This window comes from Brachyistius frenatus, unplaced genomic scaffold, assembly GCF_029030835.1.
Source record: "Brachyistius frenatus isolate BFR_SWC_R1_liver_20210118 unplaced genomic scaffold, ASM2903083v1 Contig_13, whole genome shotgun sequence".
NCBI classification, from domain to species: domain Eukaryota; kingdom Metazoa; phylum Chordata; class Actinopteri; family Embiotocidae; genus Brachyistius; species Brachyistius frenatus.
In genome coordinates, this window is record NW_027210612.1 from 6,020,398 (window position 1) to 6,039,429 (window position 19,032).

General features: G+C 40.3%; 1 protein-coding gene across 1 annotated transcript in view; it reads left to right on the plus strand.

Moving 5' to 3' along the window:
* arid5b (AT-rich interaction domain 5B) overlaps nt 1-19,032 on the plus strand; it is a 77,536-nt gene that overhangs the window by 50,211 nt on the left and 8,293 nt on the right. Inside the window, exons 5-8 of the mRNA XM_069692940.1 lie at nt 6,002-6,165; nt 7,494-7,779; nt 13,604-13,656; nt 14,700-14,797. Of these exons, the coding sequence (XP_069549041.1) occupies nt 6,002-6,165; nt 7,494-7,779; nt 13,604-13,656; nt 14,700-14,797 (601 nt within the window). The remainder of the gene's footprint in view (nt 1-6,001; nt 6,166-7,493; nt 7,780-13,603; nt 13,657-14,699; nt 14,798-19,032) is intronic.

Genomic DNA, 19,032 nt, shown 5'->3' on the forward strand with positions numbered 1-19,032 from the left:
CAGTGGAGTTAAAATGTTCCACCAAAGTGTAATATCACTTCACTGATCACACATTTAATGCTCCGCTGCTCCACAGATTAAAGTGTATGTCTCAAGAGCTGTATCGGAGGGTGTTTTTGTATCATAATTTGTCATGTATTAGTTATTATTTGTTAGGGCGTTTTTGTTGGCATTCTGACAGGTGCTTTTATCACTCCTTATGACTCATATCCTATCAAATTTGATTTTACTCTGTTGACTTTTTAATTTTCGTGACAAAACAGTTTCATTTCTTCAGGAGCATTATTTCTTCATTTTGTTGATCTTTTTCTACATACACTAAATTGCATCTGCTCGGTGAACACCAGAGTTTAAATATTGACTTTCCCTGATGCTTTATGTTTTATGACTTGCTGTAAATTTCCAGCACACCACTGTAACCCTGTATGTCAGACTGGAGCTACTGTCTTTGTCTGCGTGTGGGCGTTTTCACAGGTACTGTTTCATTTACAAATCCTTCCCTGGGGGAGGATTCTTCCTCACCTGCATCGCAGATGCATATCTCCCCTGAAGCTGTGGTCACTGCAGGATGTTTTACAGATGACTTTACACCGTGTTTACTGTCAAATCCTCTACGTCCTTGGCCTCATCACTGTGTAACTCATTAGGGAGTGGCTTCAAATTGACTCAGTGGTTCTCTCTTGGAGAATTGATTATAATGGAGTTGGAGTGTAACTCTATCTCTGTGCTGAGTGGTATATTTGCTCTAAAGATCTGGTTTGTATTTCAAGATTTGTTAGCAGGGTGTTTTGTCATTTTACTTTAGTTTTGTGTGCTGCCGTTTTTAACCGCATGTCGTACATAAAAGACTTCATCTCATCGAGACATTTTGTCTTTTATAAAGATTTTGAATGAGAATTTCTAAATCGGGCCATATTGCATTGCATTCTGTTCTGTCATGGGGGATACACTGTACTGTACAGACAAGGCCATGTATTGCAACACGAATGTTACCTTTGGCTGCAAGCTATGCTGATAATTGCTGAGTGGGTGTCAGGCCTTTGGTGAATTTGCAACCAAGCGAGACAACAAAATATGTCGAAACATGTTTTTCACCGACCACCATTTGCTCTTGTCATGCCTCACTCATCCTCCTTCACCTCTTTGTTTGAACTTGGACCTCATTTTGGTTGTAGGAAGTTGAAGTTAAACTGTACAATTAGGAGTTTGAAGGCAGACATGTGGGAGTTTTGTTTCACGAAGGTGCAGAAAAACCCCTCAGATATTTATTTTACACATCTGATGAGTCAGAACAGTCGTTTCATCTATAGAGAGATTAACATTTCATTTGCATCCAACTGACTAAAAGTTATTTATTGAGCGCAGCAGTTTTTGTTACCTGATGGTGGAACAGAGTTGTTGTTGTTGTTGTTGTTGTTGTTTGTCATTAATAACTTTGACACTGCAGTATTTCTCAGCAACTTTTATAAGTGATTTATTCCAGCCTGACCTTTGTAAATGCTCATAAAATTAATGATCAACATTCATAACAGGCTCATTGTACATTTGCATAATATGATTACAAAGAAGATAGTAAATTAACAACACTATGAGTGTACAGCCATGCTAGAGGCTGTGCGAGTCAGTACTTATTCACAGTGCTGCTTTGAGCTTAGTGTTTACATGAGCATATAAACATGGTGATTGCTAATCGAGTATAATGTTTACTATGTTAACTATTTTGGTTTTAGTGTGTTAGCATGCTAACAGTTTATAATTAGTGTGAAACAGCTTTACAGCTTTGGCTGACAGGAGCTAGAAGACCGGCATAACTATGTTTTTGGTCATAAATCGGGTAATCAGATTAAAATTTCAACCTCATAACAGGGAAAATCAGGGGATCACTGAACTACTGTTGTGAGAGAAAACTTCATGGAAGTACCTCCAATATTTGTTGAGACTTTCTACATTGATCAATCATAACTATGAATGTCGGTTTTGAGGTAAAGTTTGGGGAAGTGATTACAAAATATCGTCTGAAGACCATGAATGTCTGTATTGCGTAGGCCTAACATTTGATTTAAAAATCTAAAGCAAACGTTATGAGAGAAATTTTGAAAACGCTGCAAGGACTAAAAAAAGCAGTTGAGAGGTCGGTCTGACGGGTCAGAGAGAGAGAGAGATATAAGCAACAAACAAAAAACTGTTTCAATGCTCTTCCCCTGCTGATTTTCAGTGCTCTAGTCATCAAAATGGAAATAAAACAGCAGCTTTATGTTGTTGTTATTTAGCCTTTCTGAGGCGATTGCGTCGTTAAATTAGTGAATTTTATTTTGTGAGAAAAAAATGTGTTTACTGCAGAGAGAAGTCTGGAAAGTTTGAGAACCTCTTCTCTAAAGACCATTGCTTGACCCACATTACAAGTGTGGCTCGAAATAGAAAACCACTGCTCGCATCTGTAGCTGTGGCTGATTATTTGTTTTAAGTGTTATTCCAAAGTGCCAAATTAAAGGATGAGTTGGCTGCTAATCTGCCAGCGTACATCAAAGTATTTTTAGATCCCTAAGCTTTTAATTTCAGTTTGCCAAGCAAATAAATAAAAAAAACATGTGCCCCATCAGCACAATCATATGTCCTTTAGAGGGGATTTTTTTTTTTTTTTTTTTTTTTAAACCACCTTCCTCTTCATTAAGTGAACATGTAGACGCTGAGCTTCTTTTTTTTTTTGCCAGCCAGTTGTGTGAGCTTTATCAACTGAGACATCCATCAGCTGACTTCTCCAGTCGGATGGTATGTCTCTATTCCCAGCAGCCTCTCAATCAATCAGTCTATTTTGTTGTGGTTCCCTGTGGCTCTCCTCTGTTGATGCATAGACGCATCAGAACCCTTCCTGAGCTGTCTCTAATGACTTTTTCATTATCATTGACATCAACTGAATTGCAATGAAACCGAGGTATTAGGGCTGTATTTAATTGAATCTGAGGGAGGGAGAAATTATTCGACAAGGACGTGTTTTTAAAGCCGTTCAGCGCTGCGAGTGTTCGGCTACATCCGGAGATTGGGTTGTCATCCCGTACATCTCCCCGCCGAAGACGTCTTGACTTCTGTGGGGTCATGCTATGTGACAAGACGTGATGGATTCACACCGCAGGGCATACACCCCTTATCTGTGTATACTGTATGTACTGTATACGTGTGTACTGCCTCCCTCCAACGAGCCGCAATCCAGAATGTGCTTCACTACTTTTCAACCTTATAAGAGCAGTTTGTGTGTGTCTGTATTTTTTATTGAAGTTGGTGTGTGTCTGCATGTGTGAGCATGCCTTTTGGGGTTTTGTGAAGGACCAAGCAAGAGCCCTCTGGCTACTTCAAGGCGTGCCTCCAAGTCATGTCAGTGTCCCAGATAAGCGGAAAGCCACAGACTGAGAAATAACTAACTGAATGGGAAGCTAAAAAGGAACTCGGTAGCTTGGTCAGCATCCATTTTTGGTATATGACTACAGGGCCCATTTTTGGCTTGCAGAGGGAAGCATCGTGTTTACTTAAAAGATCGCTTTCTTTTCTAGTACATTGACAAAAACACTTAATGCCCACAGAGAGGTAAAAATATCACACTCCCAGGGAGCTGTAAAATCATTGTCTTGTGATGTTAGCTTTGTTTTTCTGCCGACTATAAATGTCTGTGTTTCCATTCTAGAAAATCAATCTGTTCAGAGTCGGTCCATGTTTGATTTTTCTTTGTGTTATTCTAAAGCTGATGACTCCTCCCTTATGTAACTCGGCCATGAGGAGAGCAGCTCGGCACTTCTTATGCAGCACAGAAAGATTGCCTCCACTTGACCGTGTGCTTGTTTGTGTATGTTTACAAAAATATATGAATGCAGTATTTAACCCCAGTCCGCAGTGACGTCCACCAGAATTGATTGACCATGTTCAGGTTGTCCTCACTCAATAAGTCAATGAATGTAAACTCACTCACTGTCCTGTCAGCCTTTGTTATGCGGCGGCGTTTTGCTGTAATTGCAGCATTTTCTTACGCAGCAGTATTTGACCTGATGAAAAATGTAAACAGACAGGCAGGTTATGCAACGGAGTGTAGGGTGTCAGGGGGGTTAGTGATTGGACTAAAAACAGAACCGCACTGGGAGTATGACCTCACTCAGACCTGCAATGTTTGTTTAAACCGATGTCACATGATAGAAAATAAATCTCAAGTCAAGGCATTCACCATCGGTCATTTCATGTTTGCCTTTGGGCATGACTGCACATGTTTTTAATCACTACATAGCACGACACATGTCTGGCATGTTGTCATCAGTTAGTGCCTTTAAGATTTTATCACATTTTTATGGTTTGTGTATTGTTTACATGTGTGTTTTTTATAGAAACCCAAGAATAGCTATTTGGATTAGGACATAAATATTTTGTTACGTGCCATTAATCTATTTAGTGAATATTTTGTGCTAATGTATCACAAATAAACACAAGTAAACACATAAAAAGCAGGATCTATGCGAGTTCTCAGCATTAATGAGTAATTGGCTGAATAAAAGAGGCAGCAAAGCAGCAAAATGAGAAAACAGCAGCGGGAGGAACACACCCTGTGCTTTCGAAGCAAAGATTACAGTGCTGAAAACTTTTTTTTCTTTTTCTTCTTTTTTTTTTTATTGTGCCAAAGAGATGACAAACGCATAACAAATGTCCTTGGAATTTTCCCTGCGCTTTTTCTCCACAGCGTAGCGGTGGTGAAAATAACAACATGAAGTGATAGGTTGCTGAATCGTGATGATTTTACCCTTCTAATGACTGCCACTTGGTTTTGTTCAGCTCTGGTGTTATTGTAACATTTTCTTGATGGGAATTTGATCCGACAAAAATAATCACAGAGTCCTTTTGGCAGAGAACAACCTTGGATGTGATTTAATTGTCATTGCAGATGGAAAGAAATAATGTTGACACTGAGAAATACGTGACTGAATTTAGATTATTTGAAGTTTCTCTCTCTCTCTCTCTCTCTCTCTCTCTCTCTCTCTCTCTCTCTCTCTCTCTCTCTCTCTCTCTCTCTCTCTCTCTCTCTCTCTCCTTTGAGCTTATCTCTGTTTGTGTTGCTGCGTGGAGGCAAGGCACTCTGCCAAGAAGTTACATTACAATCGCGGGTTGACATAAACGTGGGTGTACAAAGGACTTGGAGGGCTTAAATACTTTATTGTGTGTGTAATGTGAACTGAGCAATTATATCTGCCAGCCTTTCAAACAAAGAGCTTGTATCAGGCAGGTTCATGTGTTTTTAATTAACTGCGTGGAGCTTTAAGGAATGAGTAGACTAACCAGAGGGAAACCAAAAATGGAGGAATGATGGAATCTGAGGTGCTAAAGTACAATGTAATTCTTTATGATGCTTGATGATGAGAAAAAACAACACAAAGCTCCGTCATGTTATATATGTTGTGGCGAGGAACACATTCAGGCTTTTTAGCATCTGTATCAAATGTTATTTTTTTTTGTGGGTTTGTTGGTTTAGCAGCATCTGTCATTTACATTACTAACTGCTCGACTGTTGTGACGCCCTCATCTGTAATCTTAGGAATACATCTGTCTGAATCTAAATGTAGTTTCTCTTTTAGGCGGAGAGGGAACTGGAGGATCATGTTTACTAGCACATTGGAGCAATTTGGCAGCCTGCTACCCCATTCAGCACAATGTTGCACTAATCCAGTTTAAAAATAATTAGATACAGGCTAGCAGGCCTGTGAAATTCCTCTGCCTGATTGTAAATGTTCCTGTCATAGCCTCCGTCCTCCTCAGCTAAAACTGAGTGCTGCCTGATAGGAAATGGATTTCTGGCTGAAATAGTCTTTTTTTTATTTTTTTTATTCTTCCTTTGGAGTTTAGTATTTTTAGATAAAACATTAGAAGTTGGCAACAAAGAGGTACATATTGATTTCATTACACAGTGCTGCATCAGCACACACATTTCCACCGAAATGGATGAATCTCATTGTCACCATTTCCCCTCCCACAGCTCCTAACCTGAAGGGGCGACCTCGGAAGAAGAAGCTGTCCATTTCTCTGAGGAGGGACTCCCAGGGTCAGGCTCAGGGTCAGGGGTCATCAGGGTCCACCCAGTGTTCAACAGCGGCGGCAGCACAGGACCCCTGCAGCCCAGACAGCAAAACCAACAGCAAGGTAAGACGAGTTAGATAAAAAAAAAAGGGTTCACATAAGGTCGGACTTTACTGATCCCCGAGGGGAAACTCACATGTTACAGCAGCAACAAAGGCTCAAGAGGAAAAACACATGAAGACCTCTCACATGAAGAGAGATTAAAGACATTGACATCAAAAAAGTATCACAATATAATTTATGTATCGCAATCCATTAGACTATAGCAAAACATAATGCATATGTCATATTTGTAGCCTCTTGAAAGGTAGCACTCATACGTATGTTGTACATTATATGAAGAGTATTATATAAACAGTAACTTAAAGTTCCCTTTCATGCACCAGCTTTGTTATTTATGGCATAAGTTTTGTCGTAAGTTGCTTTCAATCTTGTCCTTCAGTTATAAAACAAGGTTACTATGTTTTATTTTCACAAACAATACACTGTCAGCGACACAGCAGCTGCTGCTGTACATGCACAGAGCCATTTGGCTTTGAAGGCACACAAAGGGATGACATAGTATGACAAGCTGGAACTGGGAAATGTTTGGCATCTTTACTTCAAAAACTATTGATGAATGATTATCAAAATATGAACAGCTTTTTTTTCTGTGATTGACTAATCTCTAAAATGTCTCTAAGACAATACAATTTGTTTTCGTCTGACGCATTTATTCATTGATAGTCATGATAGCATCTGTTATTGAGCAGCACTCTCTTTGTCTGCGTGTCTTTTCTCTTCCTCCAAACACAATAATAATCTTTGAAACAAGTACAGCATGATCCCACAGCAGATGATGTTTTAGCTCAGCAGCTTCCAACAACAACAAGCAGCATTGTAAATATAGAGGAATCACTCTACTACCTCCAAAATAATGTTAGCTGATGAAGGAAATTGAGGCATAATTTGTATTACATACAAGTGAAATCATCACGTCAATTTGGTAGTTTTTTTTGGTCACATGTTCTTACATGATATTTTCACTGTATGTGCGTTTGTCCTTTATATTGTCTGACACTGGCTGTAATATTCAAAGTGAAGGAAATATCTCCGCTAAAAGCCCGTCCGCAGCTGTTATTCCTATGACCTTGGACAGCTAAATCAATATTAGCAATTCTCTCTCAAAGCTAGAGTCAAATTTATCTGTGCCTAATCTGTGATGACAAGGAGAGCTGCTTCATTGATAATCAATGAGCGGCTTCGTCAATGGTCTGTAAAAATATTTGTTTGCGCATAAACCCAAAACATATCTCTCTCACACACACTGACATCATTTGAACAACCCTCTTTTTAAAGATTACGTTTTCCACTCAACTCCCCTGCTGACTGTGTATGCTCTCTCTTTGCAGGTGAAACCCAACTGTAAAACGGTACCCAACGGAAAAATAACCACACCAGCCAAACATAAGGCCATCGGCCTCAGTAAGAAATCTTCTGCTGAGGAGAAGGAGAGAGGAAAGGACAGGGAGCGGGAGAGGGAGAAGGAGGAGAGGAGCGACAAGGAGGAGAAGAAAGAGGAGGAAACATCAGAGGAGAGCCGAGCGGAGGAGCAGTCTTTCTTAGTAGCGCTGTACAAGTACATGAAAGACAGAGACACGGCCATAGAGAGGATCCCCTTCCTGGGCTTCAAACAGAGTGAGTAGAACAACTTATTATTGTATTTCCTCTCTGGCAATGTTTAAACAATGGAGTAATCTACTTTAGACTCAGCAGTAAAGTTTGTGTGGCCACCTGGGTTATATTCTGGAAATTTAGGTCATAACATTGTCACAAACCTATCAGGGTAAAAAAAAAAAAAAAAAAAAAAACACCTGTAAGAACTAGCACGAAAGTACCAAAACCTCAGAATTTCCCTACAAAAAGGAAAAAGAAAAGTACGTTATTTGAACCCCAAAATACCTTGAGCTTGGAGTGAAGAAACAGAAGTATATGTTTCAAATTACAGTTTAGATATCAGAGTGAAACTGCACTCTGTAAGTCATACACCATGTAAAACAGGCAGGGAAAAACCCTGTGTGGATTTTAATCAGCGTCTCTAACCACATGTTATCTGTGCTGCCTCTCTGTTGAGAAACAAGTAGCTGCTTCTCAGTCAAGTCAAGGACAGATTTCGTCCTAACTATGAAAAGCTTCTGGGGACGAAGTGGAGACGGTTGCCAATTACTGCAGGCATTATGCCTAAAATCAAAAAAAAAATTACACTGCTGTTAAAGTGTAAAATAAACCAAAGGAATTATTGTCAGTGTTGAGAAAAATCACATTTAGCAGTTAGTAAAAGGCTCATGAGGCTTCCTGTCAGAGGACATTTTGGCTGACTTTTATGTAAGGAGAGACTATCTTCTCACACTTGTCAAAGGGGTTTCCTGTGAAGGCCAAGAACGTCCTCTAACAGCATTAAAAGAACATCACATGTATGGGAAACACGTCGGCCCGAGATGAAAGATTTCTGATATAGGTCAGGTGCTTAGCTTGCACTCGGTGTGCACAGGACAGAGAGGAGAAACAAGCACATAAACATCATAAAGGGCCGAGCTCTAGTCTCTTGAAACTGAGAAAGTGTGTTTGTTTTCTGTGTTTGATCTTGAGGCGAGACACACGAGAAACCGTGGGCTCTCATCTCAAACTGTGGTTTTCAAATTTACTTTTCTCCTTCAGTCCTTATTCAAGGAAGGAAATCACATTTGCATTCATGTCAAAGGCACCAAGAAGGATTTAGCCATTCAGATCAGAACGTGGCGCGACAACTCTGGCAAATTAACGAGAGGCAGGAGAGGGAGAGAGATGTCTATTGAATGTAACAGTGACAGTTTATAGCGTAGTAAAACTCATTACTCTAAACTATTACATGAAGGTAAGCTGTGGTCGCCTCGACTGCGCTAACCTCACCACGGTATTTTGACAGTCCTGTCATCCTGACTGCCGACATGTTGTTGCTTAAATAGGTCATTGTGGTTGCGGGAGATAGAGAGGGAAGCGAGGAAGACGTAAAGAGATGGAGGGAGAATTACATACCCAACACGCTTTACTTTTAGTTGGCATTTCTCAGTTTGAGCTGAGAATAAAGTCGAGGTCCGCGCGCCAACTGTTTTACATACAGTTCATGCTTTGAATCTCAAAACCAGACACATCATAAGCAAGGCCCTCATTAAATGGTGAAATCATGCTGTTTAAACTTCGTCCTTGGCAGCAAGCACACATCAGCACATGTAAAGAGAAAGGGGAAAAAAAAGGAAAACACATCATAATTAATACAACAAACCCTTAGATGTAATCAGGCGGCGTTTTCATATTCTTCCCTTTAAACTCGCTACAAATGCATTAAAAGATCAAAGCGCTCACTTTCCTGTAATGGAAATTGAAATTGTGTTATTTTAGTTGCATTTGAGTAATAATCTTTTTATGAAGTTCTCTGGAGTTTCACAAAGCAACAGATGGTTAAATGATTTACCAGACTTATTCGTGCTTTGTTGGCTGGGCCACTAAAATATCCATTTGATTTACCTCCAAAAAAATAAAGCCCTATCTGATTCTGAACATGGACCATTTCTGTATATTCCACCTCATCTCCTAGGTGTGGAGTCTTACTGTTTTTTTTTTTTTTTTAAGACTGCAATTGTGTGTCTTTACAGCCCAGCACAGATACAAACCACGAAGAACAAGTCAATCTTCTTTGGCCTCAAATGGCTCATAACATAGTTTGAGCCCAGTAATAATGATAATATTTAATAACATCGTTTTAACACAGTGCCCACTTGTTTTCCTGCCCTACTCTCATGCTGAATTTATAGGGTTTGTATGCATTGAACATCTTAGAGCAGACATCAGTTGGCCTGATACTCAGTTTACGATCACAAAACCCCCCGAAAGTATCAAGTCTTTACATTTGAGACACTGGAGAATTTTTTATTTTCGCCTGAAAATTGAAGTAAATATTTACTCTATTATCAACGTTTAGGTGCAACTTGATTATTGTCTTATCTGGAATAAAAATGCAGTATTTTTTCTTTGATTTGAAAAATGTCAATCACATCTTCCCAGACTCCAAGTTGACATCTTTAAATGACTTGGTTTTGTTCCACTAACAGTTCAAAACCCTGAGATATTAAATAAAATGATATAAAAAATAACAAAAAAGAATAAACAAATCTTCATATTTAAAGAGTTTGATGAAGGATCTTTTGCATTTTTCACTATTTCTACTTTAAAAATGACTGAAATGATGAACTAGTTTGTAAAATGTTCAACTAATGGTTTCTGCAAAGTAGTATGTACTTTTTTTTTTATTTTTTATGAGATGGCTCATTTAACAGTCCCACTCTATTTAAAAGGCTGAAAGCACACAAGCACTTGAATCACAGAAAGTGACTAATAACTGTGGCTGCAGTTTTTGTGTGAGCTGCTGTCTGTCTATTTTTTCTTCTTTTAGCACTTGGTTATTATTGACTTTGTTCTACAGCTGCAGTCCTTTCAGTGCAGTGAAGGTGTTAAAGGGAAATACAGACTGTGATTGTGAATTAAGGAGGAATAAAAACAAGAGTGGTATTGTCTACATTGTACATTTCAATTGCCTTTGATCTGTGGGATTAACTCATGGTGTGTGTGTGTGTGTGTGTGTGTGTGTGTGTGTGTGTGTGTGTGTGTGTGTGTGTGTGTGTGTGTGTGTGTGTGTGTGTGTGTGTGTGTGTGTGTGTGTGTGTGTGTGTGCGTGTGCGTGTCTGTGTGCGTCTCTATGTGACAGTTTTAGACGCATGTGTGCTTCAGCGCTCGGGCATCAGCATGTGATTGTGAACATCAGTTCCAATTTGTCTCCCCCTTTCAGCCTTGTTGTCTAATTGCCATGCCATCGGTGTGTCATTGAGGCTGCATTGTGTTCCTGTTTTGTCATCCTTATCTCAGTGATAATTGCCCCTGCCAAATAGAGGGGAATTAAGAAAAGAAATTGCTAATGACAAGACATCTAAGAAAAGGCATGTTCTCTCATTTCCTTTATGTGTTCTGTTCCCTCCCAGTCCCGTGTGCTATTGTGGTAATTACAGTCGATGCATAACAAGCTAGTTACATAGACCATCTTTCTGTTTCTACAGTCAGAAAGCACAATACGCCGGCGTGCTCAGTTCAAACAGAAAACCCTACCCAGCTGCCTTTGTTATTCCACCCGTGCATTGACAACGGTCGCAGAGAGGAGGGAAGGAAAAAAATCAATGCTGTCAAATGCGGAGATAGGAAAATGTCATTTTGACAAATGCAAGGCTTTGTGTACGCACAGATTGAATTTTGATGGATTTCTCCCCAGGCGAGGCCTCCTTTTCTTATTTATAGGCCTTCATATAAAAATGTTAAACAATGATGTTACAGAAAGCAAATACAAATGTCATTGGCACAAAAAGTCCCCCAATGAACTTGTGGTTCTTTGTTTGTGGGAAATATTTTCTTTCAAAGACAGACGCCATTTGAAGCCTTTCTGAAAGCTTACATAGCTATTTTTAGGAAAATGTTACACAAGACCTGTATTTTGATATGGCCTGTCATGGGGTATTTGCATGGGGAAATCAATGCAAATGAATTTGCATTAGTTCAAACAGAAGTTTGAGCATATTGCCAAGTGTTTGATGCTTGTAATGGTTTTCATTCATACCTGCAGGCTGGAGCTGAGGGTTAACAAATCTCTTTGACAGGATGAGGTATATGCTGTATTTTATCACATAGTGGTGATTGTACAAGTACTCAGTGTTCATTTGCATCCTTTCAGCTGAAGTGCAGTATTGTTTTCAGTGAAAAGCTGTTTTCATTTTCGCCAGGCCAGGAATATGTAATCATTATATTCCTCAAACTATTCTATTGATTTGTTGTCCGTTCTGTGCATTCATTCATTTATATAAGCATTATTTATTTGGACACTGAACTGCATTGCATTGTGCTAATTTCACCGGCTCTGACATAGCCTACTCCGACACTACTGTTGAGGCTATAAAATGGTGGATAAAAGCTGTTTAAATGAAATAAAAAGCATCAGCCATTTTTTTTTATTTTTTTTTTTTTATCAGACTTTATAAGACTTTGTTGTAAGACTTTGTTTTTGTAAGATTTCATTGAATTACTTGATCCCCATTCAAGTCAGCATGGGGCTAAACCGGAAGTTAGTTGGCTCGGCTGGTGGAAGTGTTCGGTTCAGAGCAACCAGCAGGCGTGGGAATGTCTCACCAGACACCAGGGACCGTATTCACAAACATTCTTACATCCTCTCAGAGACCTCCTAACTTAGGCTAAACATTTCTAGCAAGGAGTCTTAGTTTAGGATTGAATTAGGAAACTTCTTAGAGCAACTCTGAGCAAGGAAGGGACAGAAACCCTGGTCTTAGTGAGGGAGGTGTGGTTGACCCCGTTTGACATATGACACATCCTTTTAAAAGATGTGACTGGTTGATTTGTTTAAAAAGCACTCTGTGATAAAGAGCACAGAATGGACAGTGACATCCAGTGGAAACAAAATGAACCGCGTCCCAATATGAGGCTGTGAAAGTGCTGTTTTTGTTTGTGTGATCACTCTGCTGATGGATAGCGACAATCCCGAGTCATCACTGCTGCACTGTCGCATTTTTACCATTGCCAAATATCTTCGTTCCGTGATCACTTTTATTTCTGGCACCACAAGTGGGAGATGTGAGTGTCTCAAATGAGATCGACCACAAACATCCTCCCTGCACAATATAATTTGTAGCGTGCTGTCATTTAGCGTTTGAAGAATACTTCCGCAGTTTTTCTCCTCTGCTTAAGGAATTCTTAAGCCGCTTAAAAGTCCTCCTCCCTATTCTGAACAGTTTTTCACCTTGGGAGCTCTCTTAAGGGCTATGATGTTTTATGAATAACTTTTATCCTTACAAGGATCTACTTTACTACTTTCAGGGAAAATTATTAGGAAACTTCATGATTCTAAGAAGTTTCTTAATAAGTACTTAGTACGAGGAGTCTTTATGAGTAGGGTTAAAACTCTGTATACTGGCGGCATGTGAACTGGTTTAGAAAGGGCTTGAATCTAAAAGACGCTTATTTATATGTAAATGTGTGGCACTATAGGTTTAAATATTAAAGTACACAGGTCATAAAATCTGTACCGCCATGAGCTACATCCACAACATTTGAATACTGCTTAATATGATGATTAATTCATTACTAATCCAGTAATGTAATAAATGATAACACTAAAAGTGGCTATTGTGAATAATGAGTACTTTTTTTATGTATATATATTTTGCTGATCGTACTTAAATCAATGACTTTAATTTGTAATGGTGTGGGTTTTTTTTCTCAAGATTTTGATGTTGCTGCTTTTACTTAACTACAGGATCAAAATATTCGTCTCCCTCTCTCTGGTGTAATGACTGTATCTGACGTCATGCGTTTCAGTTCAAGTTCTTTCCCACAGTTCCTAACTGCCTTGTTTGTCTTCTGTCTCATACAGTCAACCTTTGGACTATGTTTGAAGCTGCTCAGAAACTCGGAGGATATGAGTTGGTAAGTATTCACATATGTGGCAATATATGTCTCCTCTTTCGTCAAGGTCCCTCCCTTCTTCTTCTTTCTCCTCCTCTTTCTGTTTCCCTCCTCCCAATATCCGCCCTCTCCTGCTCTCTTCTTCTGACGCTGTCTTCCTACCTGTCTTCCCCTTCCCTGCCCTCATTTTGTCCCTTGAGGTCAGTCACTATTTTCCCAAGAAGAAAGTCTTGCTCAGAGCCACTTTTAGCAGAAATTATGCTGTTGTTTCAAAACCCCCTTGGAGTGGAAAACACATGTTCCTCTGTTCTGCTCTGGTCAGAAGGAAATTGGATAAATCGCTCATTTTTTCCCATGTTTGAGAAGAAGTGAAATGCACATACATACCCACAAGTGTGCACATGTACAGTACTGCATGCAAGTGCGCACACAACCACACGAGTGAGTCAGAAATAAGGGTGTATGAGGCATTTGACTTGGCAGCCTCACCTGCCGTTTATTCACTCCCTATTCATGTGCAACGTGTTTCCAAAGTGAAGTCAATGTTCGATGTTAAGTCGTTGAGTGTATTGCTCATGCCCGTTTCTTCATTAGCTAGCTTTACAATGTCAACCTAACAGACAGCCCGACCAAGCCGTAAACAGGATACAGCTCATGTAATTGGGGACTCATATCCTTTTAAAACCCTCATATCTGCGGCTGATTATCTAACATTTCATGTCGAGGCTTTGTTAGCTCTGTGGCAGCCTGGATTTTTGTGTTTTGTGTTGCAGCCCGTCCGTTATTCCCATCTGTTATGGGATAAGGGGTTACAGCAGGAACAACTGACTGCATGATGTTAACAGAGCTTATTATGTTAGAGGATTGAGTGTTGAGGATTCAATAACTAGAACATCATGACTCAGTAACTCCCCAAGACCTTGAAATGATGTCAACCACTTGTGTTTTTTTTGTGTATTTTTCTTGTCTTTAAATTTTCCATAGTCGCCATTCATCTTTCTGCCAACCTTCCTCTCTCTTTCTTATTCTTTGTATTATCACTGTCTTCTCATCCTTTCCTCCAGATCACAGTGCGCAGACAGTGGAAGCATGTATATGATGAATTGGGCGGCAACCCCAGCAGCACAAGTGCCGCCACGTGCACACGGAGACACTACGAGAGGTGAGTTATTATGTTTGGCGGTTATTTATGACACATAACTGTTATGCATGCACACACGGAACAGTTTGAATCGCCCGAAGTGAGTAGACTCCTTCACAGCTGCATCAAATATGATTTCACAATGCCTTATTCATAACACCAGGACACTACAAGACAAATATTGATCTTATTCAAGGGAAGTCGCCGTGCTTACACATACATGAAAAACAGAGCTCATAACTGTGGGAGAGTCTGCAAATCACTCCTCGCTGCCTCTCATTGTTATGGCATGTAGTTCTAATTGTATAAAGAAATGCACTCTTTATGGATTTAAATCAATTCGCAATGAGATTCAGTTATTTTCTTAGGATTAATTGATCAGTTGTGTCACTATGGAACCAATTATGCTGTAATCGCCACCCATTCTGGCCCACAAGCCAACCAAAGTAAAAAAATAACAGCAAAATGTATTAAATTATTAACTGACCTACATGGATACACGCATATACAGATACCACGCTCTCCACTATATATGCATTACAAGCACACGAAGCTGCAAGATAAGATGGGAACAGCAGTTTAATGCATTCATCTAATCATTCAGTCAGATACTGCAGCATTTTGAACCTCCACATTATAATCACTCAGATGGTATTACCAAACCAAAGCAAGCATATGGATAGGATCCTGAGGGAGCTGTGAAGGTGTTATGCAGGACTGCTTGCATGCACTCACACACACCCACACAAACGTTCATACACGCCTACTTTCCCAAGGTTAAACAAATGCCAAATACGATCTTCCCAGCAAGAGATAACCAGTGGCTCATGAAACAGGTCATTCCTCGGGGCCGGCGACCCTCTCCACATCCCTGCGGCTGCTGCAGATTCACGCAACAGCCCAGCTCATGCGCATATGCACACACACACACACACACGCACGCACATGCGCGCACACACACACACACACACACACACACACACACACACACACACACACACACACACACCTGTCAGTAAGACAGCAATATGCCAGCAGTACCATATGATGGAGCCTTGCAGCTTCATATTGTGTCAAGATTGCATGCTGTAAGCGAATTCGCAAGCGCAGGCAGTTGTGGCCGCAGCAGCTTTTCCAAGAAATTTGCGAAACCGTAGGTGCAAATTTATTGTCCAGTGTGTTGTATTTGTAGACAAGCTGACAATGTGCTTCTAAATGTCGGGCTGAGGGTGCTTTCAGTGTTTACACTGCGTTCCCAGGTGCTCCTCACTGCCACACACAGGGTTATGTTTTAAAGGCGCCGTTGCACACTGGAGTTCCTTATTTATACTAATAATAGACATGACTATCAACACCTGGCTTCAGGGACGATACTGTAAATTTGTTATTGCCAGAAGTCAGAATATGTCTTTCATCTTTGTTTTGTAGTAGGTAAATCTAGAAATGACTTTGAAGCCAGATGTGAGCAGCTACAGTATATTGTTCATTAGCGTGTAGGGTGTAAATAGGGTCGAATGAGGCAGGACGAATTCTTGGGGGGTGGAGGGGAAGCGCTGAGGTGTGACTGCTGCTGTGCTGGCCTTTCCCTCTCCAGCCACTGAGAAGCAGCTGAGGGAAAATAATGCTGAATCAATACAAAGCAATAATATCCACACACTGCAGTGAATATCAGGCTGACAGAGAGAAGGTGTAAGAGGTGTGTGTGTGTGTGTGCGTGCGTGCGTGCGTGCGTGCGTGTGTGTGTGTGTGAGAGAGAGCGCGAGAGAGAGAGAGAGATCAGCTGAAGCTGAGCAAGTTTCCATTCAGGGGAATAATTTTAGCTGAGCCTTGGTGTTTGGGCTGCTTGGAGGGCAATTAGCTTCATTGTATTAACTCAGCAAACATGGCCATTCTCTCTGCATGATGAATGAGGCTGTTTGTGGGCTCGCTGAAGTGTGTGTTTGTTCCCCAGAGGCGTCTTTGTTTCCACCTTTAATCATTAGTCAATGTGCTACAGAAATATAATTCACATGGAAGAATGTACAGTGTACAAACTGGAACAACACCTATGTTTTCCCCCTTCGCTCAGAAGGATCACATCCGATTTGTCTCAGTGGGCCAAAGTAGAGTAGAGCAGGAAATAAAAAGTCTCCAGCTAGGAGGAAAAAAGGAAACAATATTTCAGGACATAATTGCTTTCAATTAAGTGGATATTCTTGGCTGTCTTGGTGTTATTTGGGTTAAAGACTGTGAATATCCACAAGCATTCAGCTCTCATTTTAAATTATACACATTATCCCTTTACAGCGCTAATGGTAAAATCATGTGAAATGGTTTCCTAGGAGATGTTATTGTGAAAGATGGGGCCAGGGGCATAATCACTATATTTATGCAGTCCAGAAGCAGGCAGTAATCACTGGTAGAAATGGAGTAACATCACTGGAATTGAACAGGAGATAACCTCAGCTAATTGTCATTTTCAAAGTTACTGTTGTTTAGTCACAGAGTGGCGTTCATTAGTGCGCAGGGAAAAATCAATGTAGAAATGTCCAAGCCAAGGTCTGCCGCTGCAGCTACGGGGAAGCTTTAATGATATTTATTTAAACCGTTTCCTGAGATTAGCTGTCAGGGCCCAGCGCTCTGAATTAAAAATGAGGTCATGAAAAAGATGGCATCAATAACCTTGAAATAGACTGCCTTTTGCTTCTGTGCTGTGCCATTTTCTCTGTGTTCTCCCCCCTCTCTCTCTCTCTCTCTCCCACTCCCTGCCTTGCACTTCATGCTGTTTCTTTCATTATACAGGTCAGCGCCTTTTAACAGCTCCTACATATTTAATCTTCCTGGTTTCCTATGTGATCTCTTGTTACTGAAACATCACATTCCACTATCTCTGTTCATTTTTGCCTGTTACAGTTTTTTAATACCTCACCATGCCTTGGCACTCTAATGTAATTGCACAACGGGGTTGGTATTGGGGTGGGAGGGGGAGTTTTGGAGGGGGGTATCCATGGCAACAGAGAAGCAATTTAGAATAATTTGCTATTTAAAAACTCTGAGGTTTTGGGCAATAGCGGAGAGCACAGATGAGGGGTTTTGGATTAAATCATTTCATCTTAAAGTATTAGATGTTTGCCAGATGTACTGTACATGGAGTCTGAGGCCTGTGAAATATTCTCTGGCTTAGATCATGCAGATATGTGTTTCTTTTAAGAGAGATGCACGCCTGTTCCAATTTTAGGCGACTAGATGTTTTATTGATTCAGCCTTTATTCATTCCTCCTGGTATCGATGTTCCTCTGCAGTCACTAAAGCTGCTCTCCAGATATAAAAATACATTATTAGGAAACCTTGAGTCACTCTTTACACTGAGAATTCTAATAGAATAGCGATTGTTTTGCAATTGTATTCTGCTCGATGCTCAGTATCATGCACTCGTCAGCATCTCTCTGCATTGTCCTTGGTGTTTTGCAGATACATCAAATGTGGCGCATTACACTTTAGCTTGCCTTTCCTAATGCTGCAGCCCAAACACGGATTTCAATTATTCTGGTCTCTTGTTCTAAAGCAGAGGGTATCATTAGATTGCAGTAAGAGCGTGGTGGGAGTATCACCTTCACGTCCTGCCTGCTTTTTATTCCCATACCTGAGAGGAGCCGGGGGAGAGAGAAGGACTACAACGATGACAGCTTTTAATAAACAAGCAAAAATGATTCAATATTGAGAAATAGAGTAGGAGAGAAAGGAGGGAGAGGGGGAAGTAGCAACATGAGAAGACTGTCGTATATTGTCTGTCAGCGTTCCTTAACACTATAAACAATGTCTCAACATGTTGTCTGTATCAAAAGCACGGACAGATTCTTTGTATATCCATTACTCTTCCACAGAATCTGGACTTCAGCTGCAGTGGGAATGCAGCCAAAGGGCTGCATGTTCTTTACACTAAAATAGCAGGCAGCTATTTTAACCTCTGAGAGAGATGGTTTCCCCAAGACAAATGCTTCATTGAGCATTCAGTGAAAAAAAAAAAAAAAAAGAAACTCTTTTTTGTACAGCAATCTAACAAATCACAATATCGGGCGATTTCTTTACGTGTGGAATTTAATCAAAAGGTCCGAGGTTTCCTTCCCCTAGTGGCAATGAGAAATCACAAATTACTGCACTGATGTGTGACAGGCAATCGACTGTATGAGAATCTATTCAAGTCTACTGAGATTAATAACTAGTTCAGTGTAGCAAATTAAATTAATGACATTCTTGCTGAGATTTTAGTCCACTTT